Raw genomic sequence first — 15,076 nt, 5'->3', positions numbered from 1 at the left:
ATACAATATCATATTATACACACATGCAAAATTTAAACAAATGTAGCACATACGCATTGTTTATAGTAAACATAGTGCGTACGCGTTGTTTATAGTTGAGATAGAGCATACGCGCTTCTTACACCATAAGTACCCCCGTATGCTCTTTTGAATGTTTAGGCTTGGAATTAGGCCTGGATGACAAAGCTACGGTTTGGAAGTTTGATTTCCCTCCATTTCCCTCCTTTTTGACGTGTTTTATTTTATCAACTTGGTTTCTCAACTTTGTCATCATTAGGTTTACACTTCATCAAGTCGGTATTTCTAAAATTGCCACCATGTTTTCACCCATCTTCTGAGCTTTCTAACCATATAATTTTTTTTAAATTTGAACAACAATAACATATTATTATTGAATCTCTTTTACCAGTGTCTCCATAGTTCTCACAGACATAGGTGGGCCATTTTTTTAATAACTTTTGATATACTTATCCAAATTTAAACAGATTTATATATTATTGTAGTGCACTTAATTTTTTACAATTTAAAAAAAAAATTGTATTTTCAATTTGTTTAGTGTAACTTATGCTTCGGGCACGAACATGTACCTAATTTTCAGGATGTGCTTGATTGGAAAAATCATAAAAAAAAGACACTCAACAAAAAATTACAAAAAAATACACATCTTCTATGTCAAAATAGGATTTGTCAAAATACTAAATCTAAATATGACTTTTTTGATGCGCACGTCAGACACTATGTTATGTTTTTCAAAAAAAATTAGGGTCCGTTTTTCATGTGCGAAGGATTTGACCCCCTTAATCTTATCCAATTTTGAAAAACTTTAGCTGTTTGGAAACTAGATTCAGAGTAATACAATATTTGTTCTTTGATTATTTTCATATCTTGAGTGGATGACTTTAAAATTTTGCCTCCAAGTTCAGGTTCACCTGATTTCAGAAAAAAAAAGTGTCCACTTATACCCCCCTTTTTGATCACCATCATTGTGCACTTACCCATATGCTGGATGAGATCTAGTTTGAGCACTGGCTGTACTTGTTAACACAGTCTCCTTCCTTACCAGTAACCTAATTCGCTTTCCAATCCTCTTCACAAATAACCAAGATCGTCTACAGATTATTACATTCACATTCTGTCGATCAAGATCTCGCTCACACAATTGAATAAATCCTATCACATTTGTATCCCAAAATGACCTAACCAAACTGACTTATATACCCTTACATGCATGAACATGAATGCCTTATGTCGGCTTACAATCATATTACAAAAGATAAATACATGTTGGCGCAAAATAAAATATAAAGATTAATCTTTATGATCGTTGCCACTTTAACCTTTGTCGGATCAATCTCCTATGCCGGTCTCCAAATACTGGTTCCTGGTTTGTCGGTTTCTTTAAATGTCGGATATCAATCCTAGAATACCGGTGAGTACCAGATAAGTATCCAACCCAAAATGATGTGTGTTGTCATTAATGAAAACACTATGAGCCTGTATGAGTGTCAATTGCCAACAAAATGCTTTGAGTCAAAATAAATCATTGTCTAGCAAGACATTTGCAGATTGTGGAGATGCTGGAAATTTCAGAATGTTTTGAAGACTTCAAATTGCCACAACAGTTGAGCAAGGCAAACAAATATACCAAAGACATTGTGAATGCTTGTAAATGAGAGGATGCCAGTAATGGAAAGTGCAACAACTGTAGCAATAGCCAATTAGAAAAATAAATAAAGAAGAGACTGCAGACACAGAGAAGATTGCTAAAAAGAATAGAGTGTCATTTTCAAAGGAGAAATCAACGAGTGGTTTGATTGTCATAGTAGTTGAAGAAAGATGGAAAGAACAAAAGATGGGTAGTATATTAGTAGTTGAGATTAAGCGAGAGTGTTGGAAGTAATCTCACGTACCCCATTCATATCCTCTGTATAAAAAAATATATCTAACCATTAAACATAACTCTTCTTTCACACACTTTTTGGATAGTTTGAAAATAAATATTTTATGTTTTAATATAAAGAATTCTTGAAGTTTCTTCCAGCTACCACCTGCGCATTCTAGAAACATCTAAGATGTCCTTAAAAAAGAGGCACATGTAACCAAATCAAAATGAATGAATAATATGGATTGTTGAATGAAAATTTTGTTTTCTTTTGTCTACCCTAGTTTTGTTATTTCCCCTCTCGCCTATTCCTACATGGGTCTAGGATAGAGGATTTATGACTTATCTCAGCATATGAAAGTGGATGAAATTATGGAGATGCAAGCACGATCCTAGGAAATGTTAAAGAATCTTGTATTGGAAACACTAAGTGTTGTGTTCGCACATATTAACATTCCCTTCATGTTACTCTTAACACATAAGATATTGTATTATTTATATGTGAAATAACAACATCATATTCACTAATAAACTATAATTATTATCAAACGATAGGTAATAGAAAAAAAAATCAATCATATATAAATATAAGCATTCTTAGATCATTTCAAATCATATATTTAAAATAGAATAATTTGACTTAGAAGCTTAGTCCATGAAAGACACCCAAGCCATTCATCAAAGAATTACAGCTAAATAAACAATAATGAGGACGTAATCCCTTCAATTGACTCTTATAAACAAGTGTTTAATTATTTATAGTTATAACTAAACAGGTAGGAGAAATTATAAATGTTTCAAGGAGAGCATCATTGATTTTTAAATCATAGGTAATATATTCTATCTTCTTGTTTGATATAATATATTTTTCTTGATATAAATTACATACATATTAACATAATGGAAGAGTTCAATTTTTGTAACAGTTCGGAAGTAATTGATATATAAATAAGTTTGACAAGGCAATAGCTTATAATTTAATTAGGCAACAGTTGAATGAGAGCTAGCACAATACTGAAATTTGCCAGGAAACCAACAATCAAACAAGACAAAGAGAAAAGCCAGCTCCCAAAAAAATTGAAAGAACTGCCTCTGAAAAAAATTAGAAAGACTTATTTAAGTAAATAAACTTAAATAGAAAAGTTACATTACACCAACCAGACTCCTTCCAAGCTATGGTGTTTGCAGGGTTTGCACAAAGGGCTGTATTAGATAAAACAAGGCTGTAAAAATGAATGGAATCTCAAAAACCATTGTTTTTCTTGCAGTTTTAGTTTCAGTTTTGTTCCCCACCTCAACTTGGGCTGAGACAAGCAAACTCCTTGATTGCTCTATTTCATCTGCTGTTAATTGTTCTTCTTACATTTATCTTCGAAATGTTACTGAACCCATCAACTCTGTTCCATCAAGGCTCAAAATTTCTGCCCTTGATATCAGTCCCTTTAATGTTCATGACTATTTGGCCAAAATTCCTTGTTCTTGCTCTGATAATTTTACATTCTCTTACAGAGTGAATTATACAGTGCAACCTTCCAATGTGGGTTTGGTGTTACAAGAGATTTCTGACAAATATTTTAGCCATACTGCATGGACAGTTAATCAATCCAGAATATTAGATTTGGGGGATAAAGTAGAGTTAGCTCTGGGTTGTGGATGTCCTATTCCTGGATGGAAATCGATTATTTCTTATGTGGTTACCGATGATGATACGCTTTTTGAAATAACTCCTAAATTTCACTCCAACTTGGATGCGATAGTAAAGCTCAACAATATACAGGATAAGAGAGTGATAATGAGTGACTGGGTATACTTTATCCCTTATCACCAGGGTACGTTGATTGTACTTGTTTGTATATCACTATGTATTGCTTGACTTATTTTATCTCTAAAAGGAATAATAAAAGAGGAGGAGCTGATCACCAAATAGTTTGAGATAGGAATCTTCAACATACCAACCGCCTGTTAACAATTTGTTTGCTATTTTTTGTTTCAATTTCACAATTTAGATTTCTTAAGTGGTAGAAATTTACAAAGCACTAACACTGCCCAAGTACTCATCTAAAAGTTAAAAAATTGTGAGAAACGTTAATCTTAGAGCTGAATCTTTTGTTTTCCGAAGAATTGTCAAAACATTTATAGTTGTAATACTTTTCCATTTAACCTAATTTATCTGTCCTTATAAGTCCTGTATCTTTCTCCCATTTCATGTTTTTTTGGAACCAATTTAATTTGACAATATTTTATGTTTACAGAAAAGCACCATCGTAGAGCCAGAGGAATAGTAATCAAGGTTTCTGTCTCGCTTGGTGAGATTCCAGATGTCAGTTTCATTTTGTAAATATGGGATAGCAGAGGATTTCATCCCCATAGATATATTCCATTATGGAATTAGAAAGTATATATTTGTAGCTAGACAATCAGGTTTCTATCTCTAAACACTTTGTGATTGAGAAATTTAGTTAATATAGAATTTAATGTGTGTTTTGCATTTCTTTTTTCAGCTGGGACAATCCTACTGCTATTTTTGTTGATAATTCCTTTCTACTATAGCTGCCGCAGAAGAGGTTCCTCTTTAACTCAGTCTTCAACATATATAGACAATGAAGAAGCTCAATATTGGGGAGAACAGAGAAAACAAGAACAAAATTTGGATCAAGGTCTATCTGCGTTGACAAATCTTACATATGAAGAGATAATTCAAATGAAAGGGTATTGTGAGAGGTCTTACAAAATTGGGCAAGGAAGCTTTGGAAAAGTGTACCGGGGCAATCTGAAGGAGAAAGATGTGGCTATTAAGAAAATACGACGTACAAGCAAAGACAGCAAAAGATTAGTTGAGAATGAAGTGGGACTTCTCCATGGGAAGGAGCACAAAAATCTTGTCAATCTAATCGCATGGTGTGTTGAAGAACACACATTTTATTTGGTGTATGAATATGTTAATGGGTGCACTCTGGACGAATACTTGAGAGAAAATTCTTCTATTCCTTCTTTGAGTTGGAAGCAGTGTCTGAAGGTGATAGCTAGTATAGCTGAGGGAGTAGAGTTCTTACATCTCAGCAAAATCATACATGTTGATATAAAACCTCAGAATATAATGTTAGACATTAGGACTAATGAGGTTAAAATTATAGATTTTGGGTTTTCAAGGCATGTGGACTGGGAAGGAACCCACAAGACCACTGAGAGAATAACAGGTACTAGAGGATATTGGTCTCCAGAATATTGCTTCAACCACAATCTCTCCTACAAGCATGATATTTACAGTTTTGGTATTGTGGTATTGGAGGTTATAACAGGGCAGAGGCATGTTGACAATGCACGAGGCTCCAGCCAGTTCCATATTCCAGACTACTTACTCTACATGATCGCCAACAATCGTTTTGAACAAGCTTTGGATGAACGGCTCAAAGGGGATTGCAGGAATGAATCTGATTTGATGAATGCTTTGGCTGTAACAGAGTTGGCCCTCAAATGTGCTGAGAAGGACAAGGAGGAGAGACCTGATATGGGTTATGTAGTGAGAGAACTCTGTTTAATGAGAGAAAAAAGTATTGACATAGAGTCTTCTGAGATGGACCGTTGATCTATGGCAATATATTCGAGTTAGATAATATCCCTCCAGTTGGATCATCCCCTGCGTCTCTAATTACTAGAGAATGTAGTTTAACTCCACCTGACTAAATTCCTCTTCGTCTGTAGCATTTTATTACTTTTTAACAGTGCAATATATAGTTTATCAATGAATGGAGCCTGATGCGTTTTTATGTGCTACTTAGCCTGTTCGGTAAATTTTGTCAAAAGAAAACAGATTTGTAATTTTAGAGACGGTATAAGGAAAAAATAAATGTAATTGTAGATATCAAAGTGCAGACTCTTTTTCATTGCTTTTGCATCTATTTTAGTGTTCACTTTACGATAACTAAGCTTATTTTCGTAGTTTCTAAACTTAGCTTCAAACTTTAAATCATTTTATAGGCATTTCGTTTCGCTGACGTAAACATTTTTCTATCGTACAAGCGTTTAGTTTTATTCATTTTACCTAATCTTTTTGGAGTAGGAGTGCTTGTTCTCATGTATTTATCATTTATGTTCGATGAGATAAGAGAGGATAGCATTGTTATCCTTTTGAATTCAAAATCTTTATTTCCAATAAACAATCATCTTCTTTGTTAAAGTTATACCCTTCTATGTTTTTCAATACTCAATTTAATTTATGCATCTTCTTTAAAAGAAGTGGCAAGTAGTATGAGGAGAATAGTTTATAAATTATGAAATGGTTCACAATGTCATGTTGATGTTCTATTAGAATAGAACAATTAACTCTTATTAATTGGCGAAGAGCATAAATAGTAGTATTTAGAATGGCCCTCCATATTATAGGTGGTAATAGTGGGATTAATTAATCTTTGGTACTCTACATAAGATGCACTCTAGGTTGCAATTGCACAACTGCTATAGGTATTGTAAAGCGGAAAAATCGAACCCTAGTTGTTCTCCCCTCCCCAACTCCAAGGAGAGAGAAGGGAGAGTCACTAGGGTTGATGGTTTTCACTTAGGGGAGACTTTACATTCAAAAGAGGGGTTGAAACCCACAAGATCCAATCCCACGCAATGCAAGATTGGATTCTATATGAGTTTCAAGGGTTGTGATAGCAAGGATACCCTCTTTTGTAAAGAATGTAGATAGAAAAATTGAACTAGGAATGCATGGAAAGTGAGAAAGATTCGCTTATAAACTGAGATAGGGATATAGGATGAAGCTGCGGACCTGGAATTAGCAGTAAAATGTCGAGACGGCGCTGTCCTGCAAATTTGAGCAAAAGTTGACGGGACGATGGCGCCCGGCGTGCACACGGTCCTCCGAAAAATCCGCGAAATGAAGGGGGATCTGTTCGTCTCTGCACAAGGATTCCAGATCTTCAATTTCAGCTGCGTACCTGCAACCTACACACAGAAAAGCGAAGACGATTGGGGGGTTAGGGATTAGGGGTTTGCCCTTAGGTCAAACCCCGGTTTTGGAATTAACCAAGAAATGAGAAATGCTGTAAATGTAAATGACTGTAATGTAAAACAAGTACTAGTACCTTGTTGTAAGGATGTTTGTATCCTTAGATGTGAAGGTATAGATGTTGTTGTTTGTTGTATGTTGTATGTTGTAGCATGTGATCTCCTCTTCAATGGTTGAATCCTTATCTTGAATGCAACACTTAGCCTTTAATGGAGACTTAGAATGATCAATTGCTTGAAGGAATGTTTGAATGCTTGAATGCTTGAATGCTTGAATGTTTGAGTATCGTTTCCATGCCTTTTTCCCTCCCTTTCTCATATCAAAATGAGAGAGGAAAAGTAGTTTATATACTTGTCAATTAGGGTTGATAGACTGATTTTCCCGACCTTAGGCCGACTAGGAAATGTTATTTTCCAATTTGCAAACAAAAAGACCCGAAATCCCATAGGAGACCGGGCCCAAAATAGGGCCAGGGACCAGGGCACTGGGCACCATGGTCCTGGGGGACCAGGGCGCTGGGCACTCTGGTCCCACCTCCCGGGACAGCAGGGTGCAAGGAGGGATCAGGCAGGGTGCTGGAAAAATGCAGTTTTTGATGTTGTGGACAAGTTTCGGGGTCTCCATTCAGGTTCTGTGTTGCATCACCATTGTGAAGACCCAAATGCAGTTAAAATTGCAAGTGTCACAATTTTAGGACGCTACATTTAGCCCCCACTTTAGCGGGAGTATAAGCGTACGCTCATACTTCCGGTAATGTACAAGGAAACAACATTGAAAAACTTTCACCACGTCAAGGAGGCAAGATACACCAAGCCCCCAGTGGACTAAGGATCTTACGACTTCGATTGACAAAGTAAAAGGGAAGATCATGAGGGAGAACCATGACTGTCAGTAGTAAGGTTCCCTCACTATGAGTCATGTAAGAAAGATATCAAAAATTTTCAAGGCAAAGCTAAATTTGTCAAGAAATTTTCAAGTATCTTGAAAAGATATGAACGGGATGTATGCCCCCCTACATTAAAGCGATCGCACACGCCTCATCGGGGGTGATTGCTTTAAGGTAGTGATACATATAAGAAATGAGAAAGGAGCACGTTATCACAAGGATTTAGCCCCCAAGTGTGAGATAAGCCCAAGGATAATAGACACAAAACACAAAGCACAAGGTGACTTCGCTTTCCTCGGGGTCAGTATGCTGTATGATAATTCATGTATATCATATGTATGTATGCATAATTGTTCGTCATTCCCCAATCAAGGAAGGTCACCTAGAAGAAGGGAACACATGTGTCTTTTGAGTCAACATGAGAGAGACCAAAAGAGATCTCATTGTTTTGCATCGTCCTCAAGTAGACAACACTAAGGACAACAAAAGAAGAATGAGAATAACATATAGAAGAAGTAACAAAAGAGAGGAGGAGAGAATCTGCTATGCTAATGAACTAGTCTAGCACGTCATCTACCCCCTGATCTTGTTGATCAACGTTTCGGGAAGGCAGGGAACATGCTAGAGGAGGAACATTCAACACAGCAGATGGAGCTATCACAAGATCCAAACAAGGGCTATGTTCACGTTCCAAGCCATGTTGTTCTTGTCTAGGAGCTAGGATAAGTGCTTTAGAAAATTCATTAGATAAATGGTTATCAATATCAACAAGTTCATATTCACTATCAGAAGCAAGAGAAGTAACATTTTCATCATGAATAACATTTTCATCTATATCATCATCAAGATTTATAAAAATAGGATCTTTAACTTGCACAGGATCAAGACCATCATGCATCTTATGTTTAGGAGATTTCGGCTCAATCATCAGCTGAGGAGAAAATGGAATAATGCTTGTTGAAGGTGTTTTTGGGGATTGCAAAGTTTGAGCTCTAAGACGACGCTTTCATCGGCGTTCTCGTGCAGAATGATTTCGTCTAGTCTTAGTAGGAAGTTGAGAAGATTGAGGAGGAGGAATGTTCTCATCCTTATCACTTGGGTGTTTAGGTTGTGGTCTCTTAGGCTGAAAAATAGGAGAAGAGGAAGGTCTCTTCTCTCCATAGGAGGAAGGAGGAGGAACTGCTCCATATAAGGGAGGAATATTTGGTTTAGGAAGGAGACCAAGTCCATCATGACGAGGAGGGATAGGTCTACTTTTAGGAAGTTTATTAGATATAGGCATAGTCACATCCATAGGGATGGGTTGGGAATCTTCTTGAGGAAAGACATTAGTTTTATCTTTCAAAGGAAGAACTTCCTTCTCAAGAACGATAGGGATGTCAAGTTTGGGTGTTCTAGGTTCACATAGAGATAGGATCATATCTTTTTTCCACTTTTGATAAGATTTGAAAAGATGATCACTTCGTGGAGGAAGGGGTTGGAATTGTTTAGGCCAAAAGTAATCAAGAGGAACACTAGAAGTTCTTTCAGCTGGTTTAAAGAGACTATGATTGACAGTAACAACTTCACCATTATGGGAAAATTTCAAACACTTGTGAATAGGAGAAGCAATAGCTTTCATGGAAGATAGCCAAGGATAGCCTAGCTTCACACGAAATTGTTTAGATGAAGGAATAATAGCAAAGTTCACATCAAGGGATTTGTTATGGACCTCAATAGGTAATGTAATAGAATCAATTGCAGGAGAAGAAAATGCATCAAATAATTTCACAACCACATTTGTTTCATCATACATCACTTGATTCAATTGCAAAGTAAAAAGAAATTCTTCAGTAATGACATTAACCATGCAAGAAGGATCAATAAGCACTCCACGGCAAGGTGTATTTTTGACTTTTGCAACTATATATAAAGGACCATCAGGTGCCCTGATAGTTTCGCTAGAATCAAAGGTGATGGAAAGTTCTTTAGGGATTTTCTGCTGCTCCACAAAGTTAATCACATTCGGAGTCATAGACATAAGATCATCAGGTGAGACAGAGGAATCAGTAGTATCAATCGCATTAGAGGTATGAGAAGGTAATGGATCAGTAAAAATCTGAAGATTTTGGTTAGGAGGAGCTACAGATGTATTGCCTTTATCATTCACCCCAGAAACAGAGATAGTATTATTATCAATCAAATCTTGAATTTTACCCTTTAAAGCAAAACATTTTTCAGTATCATGCCCAGGATGACGATGAAATTGACAAAAAGATTTGTTATCAAAATAGGGTGAATTAATCTTTGCAGGATCTATTTGCCTTATAAGAGGAAGAGTAAGCACATTTTGTTCCAATAACTTATTCATAATACTATGCAATGATTCATTCAAAGGAGTAAACTTTCTTTCTTTCTTGAAAAACTTAGAAATAGGAGGCACACCTGATGCTGCATTCACATTGTTGTTGATGATTTTTTCATTGAATTTAATGGACTCTCTGTTCGGTTTAAACTTCCCAAATGGTTGTTGACTACTATCACCCTTATCACTCGGAGCCATAGGATTTGATTGTTCCATTTGACTCACAGTCAGTTGATAATTGTGAAGAGTTGCGCACAACTGTTGGAAAGAAGTAAACTCAGAAAACAGGAGTTTGTCTCAAATATCTTTTTGTAAATTAGAAATAAAGATTCTTTGAATATCATTGTCAGGCACTGGAAAAGAAATTTGAGCATACAAATGCTTATATCTACCAATGAAATCAGTCACTTTTTCTTTAACGCCTTGTTTACAATGCATTAAATCAATCAAAGTAACCTTAGGACTTATATTGTTTTGAAATTGTTGAATGAAAGCATTTGCAAGTTGTTCGAAAGAAGAAATAGAATAGGAAGGCAACGAGTAGTACCATTGTAGGGCTTTGTCTCTTAATGTTCTAGTAAACAGTTTTGCAAGCAACCTTTGGTCATAAGCAAAATCAGTACATATTGTTTGAAAGGTCTTAACATGTGTTAGAGGATCACCCTTACCATTATAAAGCTCCAAATGTGGAATTTCAACATGTTTAGGTGGAATAGCTCGAACAATGTCAAGAGAAAGTGGGCTCGCAACATCAAATGTGGGCACACTAAACTTAGATTGATTCATAGAGGCAATTTGTTGTTGTAAAGAAGAGACAATTTGTGCAAGAATTTTAATGGTCGCTTCAGTCGAAGAGTTCATATTAGACGTGTTAGATTGTGATGGAGGTGTTATGTTATTGAAAGAAGGTAGAGAGTAAGGTGGTGGGACACTATGATAGTTAGTCATAGGAGATGATTGGACAGGAGGAACACTACAAGGAGGAATGGAAAACGAATTGCCCCCTTGTGTCATGTTCATTTGTGGTGATATAATAGGAACACTTATTGAAGGAATGAATGAAGAAGTCGGATTGAACGAAGGAAGAGGGTTGACTGAAGAAGAGGGATTGCCCCCATGACTAGTGATAATAGGAGGACTGTCTTGTATTGAAGTAGTCATTATGTTTGATGTAAAAGTAGGTATACTAGCAATAGAAGTCGTCAAAGGAATAGAATGATTGTCTTGAGTAGGAGGTTGTGTATAACCCAAAGTTTCAGCATAACTCTTCATAGGCATCACATTTGAATCCACAATGTGTGCAATACCACGCAAAATATCAATTCCATTCTTATCACTTTGAAGCATACTTTTTAGACCCTCAATTAAAGGAAGAGCTTGACTATCAGGGTATTCTTGAGACATCCATTGTCGAAAATCATCAAATTGGTTATCCAATTTTGAAAGTTGTTCTACAGAAACCTCATGGAGAGCTTCTTCATCATTAAGAGGATTAGAGGAATTACCCATGTCCTCGTTAAAAAGGCCATTCAAATTAGGTTCCATCTCCTCAGTAATTAAACCTTGGAAGGACTTAATTCTAAGGCTTCGTCTAATGGGAATAGTGTAAGTAGGACTTATTGTTGTAAAACTCATGCACTAAAGAAAGAGAGAAAATTTTGAATTTTAGAGGTAGCAAATTTCAGTAAAATCAGCCAATCTTCTAGATTTAAGCTGTTAAATACAATCAGGACAATCTCCCAAAATTTCGGAAAAAATGTCCGGGACCGTGGCGCTCGGGGTGCACACAGTCCTCGCAACTTTTTTCAAAATTTGCAGGGATGAAAGTTATGATGATTTTACAGCTAACCTGAAAAAATTGAGTGATTTTACGATCTGTAGATAGGCCAAATTAAAGTTGCAATCTCAAAATTGAACCCTACCCAGATTGTCGAAAAATGCAAAATTTGAATTTTGAAAAAGAGAGGGAAACTGAAATTTTGAATTTTATGATTTTAGAGGGAATGTTAAGAGAAATGCAAGTTTTGAAATTTGAAAATTGACTCAATTTCACGCAAAATTCAATTTTGAAAGCGGAAATCAAAGTTGTTGTAATTAAGCACTTAATTTCAAAAGTCACAAATTACAAAAATTTGAATAAATCACTGAAATTTCGAATGAATGATAACACACTTTTCAGATTTAGGACTGTAAGAAACACAATTTTGACACAAATTTCAATTTCAACAATTTTTGAATGATTAGAAGCCTCAATCCAAGAAATCGCTAGACCAATTTTGACTGTAATTTTGAAGGTGTTAGAATTGATGAAATCAGCCAAAATTCTGGATTTTAGCAGAAAAATACAATAAGATCTAGCTCCCAAAATTTCGGAAACAATGTCGGGGACAATGGCACTCGGAGTGCACACGGTCCTCGCAACTTTTTTCCAAATTTTCAGGGATGAAAGATATTATGATTTTATTGCGGAATCCAAAGTTACAGCTGATTTGGAGATGTATTGATTAGTGAAATTGTCAGACAAAGGTTGAATCAAGAGGGTTTCAAAAATTAGGGTTTTGACACTTAACCACTTAATTTTCAAAATTAAAGCACAAATATGAATTGATAATTTGTAATAGAAGGGAAGATCTGAAAGAAGTATTAACAATTAAACATTTCACAAGTTTAATTACTTAAAAAGAAAATTTAGGGTTTTTCTGCAATTAACCTCTAAAATTTTGCAAAAGATCAAACATGGAAATGTAATTAGAAAAGCAAAATTTTCAGATCTAACCATGAATAATCAGAATGAGGATGTTCACATCGGGTTCACCAAAATGTAAAATGGAAAAATCGAACCCTAGTTGTTCTCCCCTCCCCAACTCCAGGGAGAGAGAAGGGAGAGTCACTAGGGTTGATGGTTTTCACTTAGGGGAGACTTTACATTCAAAAGAGGGGTTGAAACCCACAAGATCCAATCCCACGCAATGCAAGATTGGATTTTATATGAGTTTCAAGGGTTGTGATAGCAAGGATACCCTCTTTTGTAAAGAATGTAGATAGAAAGTTTGAACTAGGAATGCATGGAAAGTGAGAAAGATTCGCTTATAAACTGAGATAGGGATATAGGATGAAGCTGCGGACCTGGAATTAGCAGTAAAATGTCGAGACGACGCTATCCTGCAAATTTGAGCAAAAGTTGACGGGACGATGGCGCCCGGCGTGCACACAGTCCTCCGAAAAATCCGCGAAACGAAGGGGGATCTGTTCGTCTCTGCACAAGGATTCCAGATCTTCAATTTCAGCTGCATACCTGCAACCTACACACAGAAAAGCGAAGACGATTGGGGGGTTAGGGATTAGGGGTTTGCCCTTAGGTCAAACCCTGGTTTTGGAATTAACCAAGAAATGAGAAATGCTGTAAATGTAAATGACTGTAATGTAAAACAAGTACTAGTACCTTGTTGTAAGGATGTTTGTATCCTTATATGCAAAGGTATAGATGTTGTTGTTTGTTGTATGTTGTATGTTGTAGCATGTGATCTCCTCTTCAATGGTTGAATCGTTGTCTTGAATGCAACACTTAGCCTTGAATGGAGACTTAGAATGATTAATTGCTTGAAGGAATGTTTGAATGCTTGAATGCTTGAATGCTTGAATGTTTGAGTATCGTTTCCACGCCTTTTTCCCTCCCTTTCTCATATCAAAATGAGAGAGGAAAAGTAGTTTATATACTTGTCAATTAGGGTTGACAGACTGATTTTTCCGACCTTAGGCCGACCAGGAAATACTATTTTCCAATTTGCAAACAAAAAGACCCGAAGTCCCATAGGAGACCGGGCTCAAAATAGGGCCCGGGACCAGGGCGCTGGGCGCCATGGTCCTGGGGGACCAAGGCGCTGGGCGCTCTGGTCCCACCTCCTGGGACAGCAGGGTGCAAGGAGGGATCAGGCAGGGTGCTGGAAAAATGCAGTTTTTGATGTTGTGGAAAAGTTTCGGGGTCTCCATTCAGGTTCCGTGTTGCATCGCCATCGTGAAGACCCAAATGCAGTTAAAATTGCAAGTGTCACAATTTTAGGACGCTACAGGTACTCTTTGATAACTTTGATTATTGATATAGAGCTTGGGGTAATTCTACCATTTTCATAATATTTTCAAGTTTGACAAGTGTAGATTCTCTAAGTTATGCTTCCTTATTTGACAACTAAGAATTCATCAAAAATTGGGTAAAGGTTGGTCCATGTCATATTTTGCTATTAAACTCTACTTTAGTAGAGAAGAAGTCAATATATCTTGCATGAGCCTATATTTTTCTTTATTTCTCTACAATACATCTATTATTTTTCATCACCATATAGAAAAACTATAATGGATCATTCACTATAGCAACTACCATACACATATACACATGCAAAAAATATAATAAGAACACACATGTATAATCTAAAAATGACTACAAATGCCTACTAATCAAGACTATTTCTCAAAAAGTTGTCATCTCTATTAGACACACCTAATGTCTCGAGGTTGCTAACTGGCAATAGGAGAAATAGAATGTGGACATGATATACATAGAGAAGGGTCATTTCCCTTGCAATGTTAGAAGTAAATATGAACCCTAGTTAATCTACAATAGGGATAGAATCCTCTAAAACATTTCTATAGAAGAAGAAATATATAGAACATAGATGAATGTCGTTGATAGAATAAGGGAATTTTCCACTAACCTAAAGATAGACCCACCATCTAAAAGGTCTAGAAATGTAGGTTGAGAGTAATCCATAGGACTAATATCTTCATTAATACTAATTATTATAATCATACAAGGATCTCAAGGTTGTTGAGTAGAAACCATAAAATTGTAAGAAAGAGAAAATGTCTATAGTATAGAAGAACCAAATTAATAATATCCATCTTTGTGACATCTTAGATAGGGCAACATATGATCCACAAGAATTCTTGTCCTTTAAA

The 15,076-nt window shown here is 36.1% G+C and overlaps 1 protein-coding gene across 1 annotated transcript; it reads left to right on the top strand.

Annotated features, from left to right (window-relative positions):
* Window positions 1–3,113: 3,113 nt before the first annotated feature.
* LOC131055398 (putative leucine-rich repeat receptor-like serine/threonine-protein kinase At2g19230) lies at window positions 3,114–5,468 on the top strand. Its single transcript, XM_057989854.1, has 3 exons — window positions 3,114–3,711; window positions 4,135–4,188; window positions 4,384–5,468. The coding sequence occupies exons 1-3, from the start codon at window positions 3,114–3,116 to the stop codon at window positions 5,466–5,468; spliced, it is 1,737 nt and encodes a 578-aa protein (XP_057845837.1).
* Window positions 5,469–15,076: the final 9,608 nt, after the last annotated feature.

The sequence above is a fragment of the Cryptomeria japonica genome, chromosome 8, assembly GCF_030272615.1.
Source record: "Cryptomeria japonica chromosome 8, Sugi_1.0, whole genome shotgun sequence".
Lineage (NCBI taxonomy): Eukaryota > Viridiplantae > Streptophyta > Pinopsida > Cupressales > Cupressaceae > Cryptomeria > Cryptomeria japonica.
The sequence above is the reverse complement of the archived record's forward strand: the minus strand, read 5'-3'. Positions and strand labels throughout refer to the sequence as shown.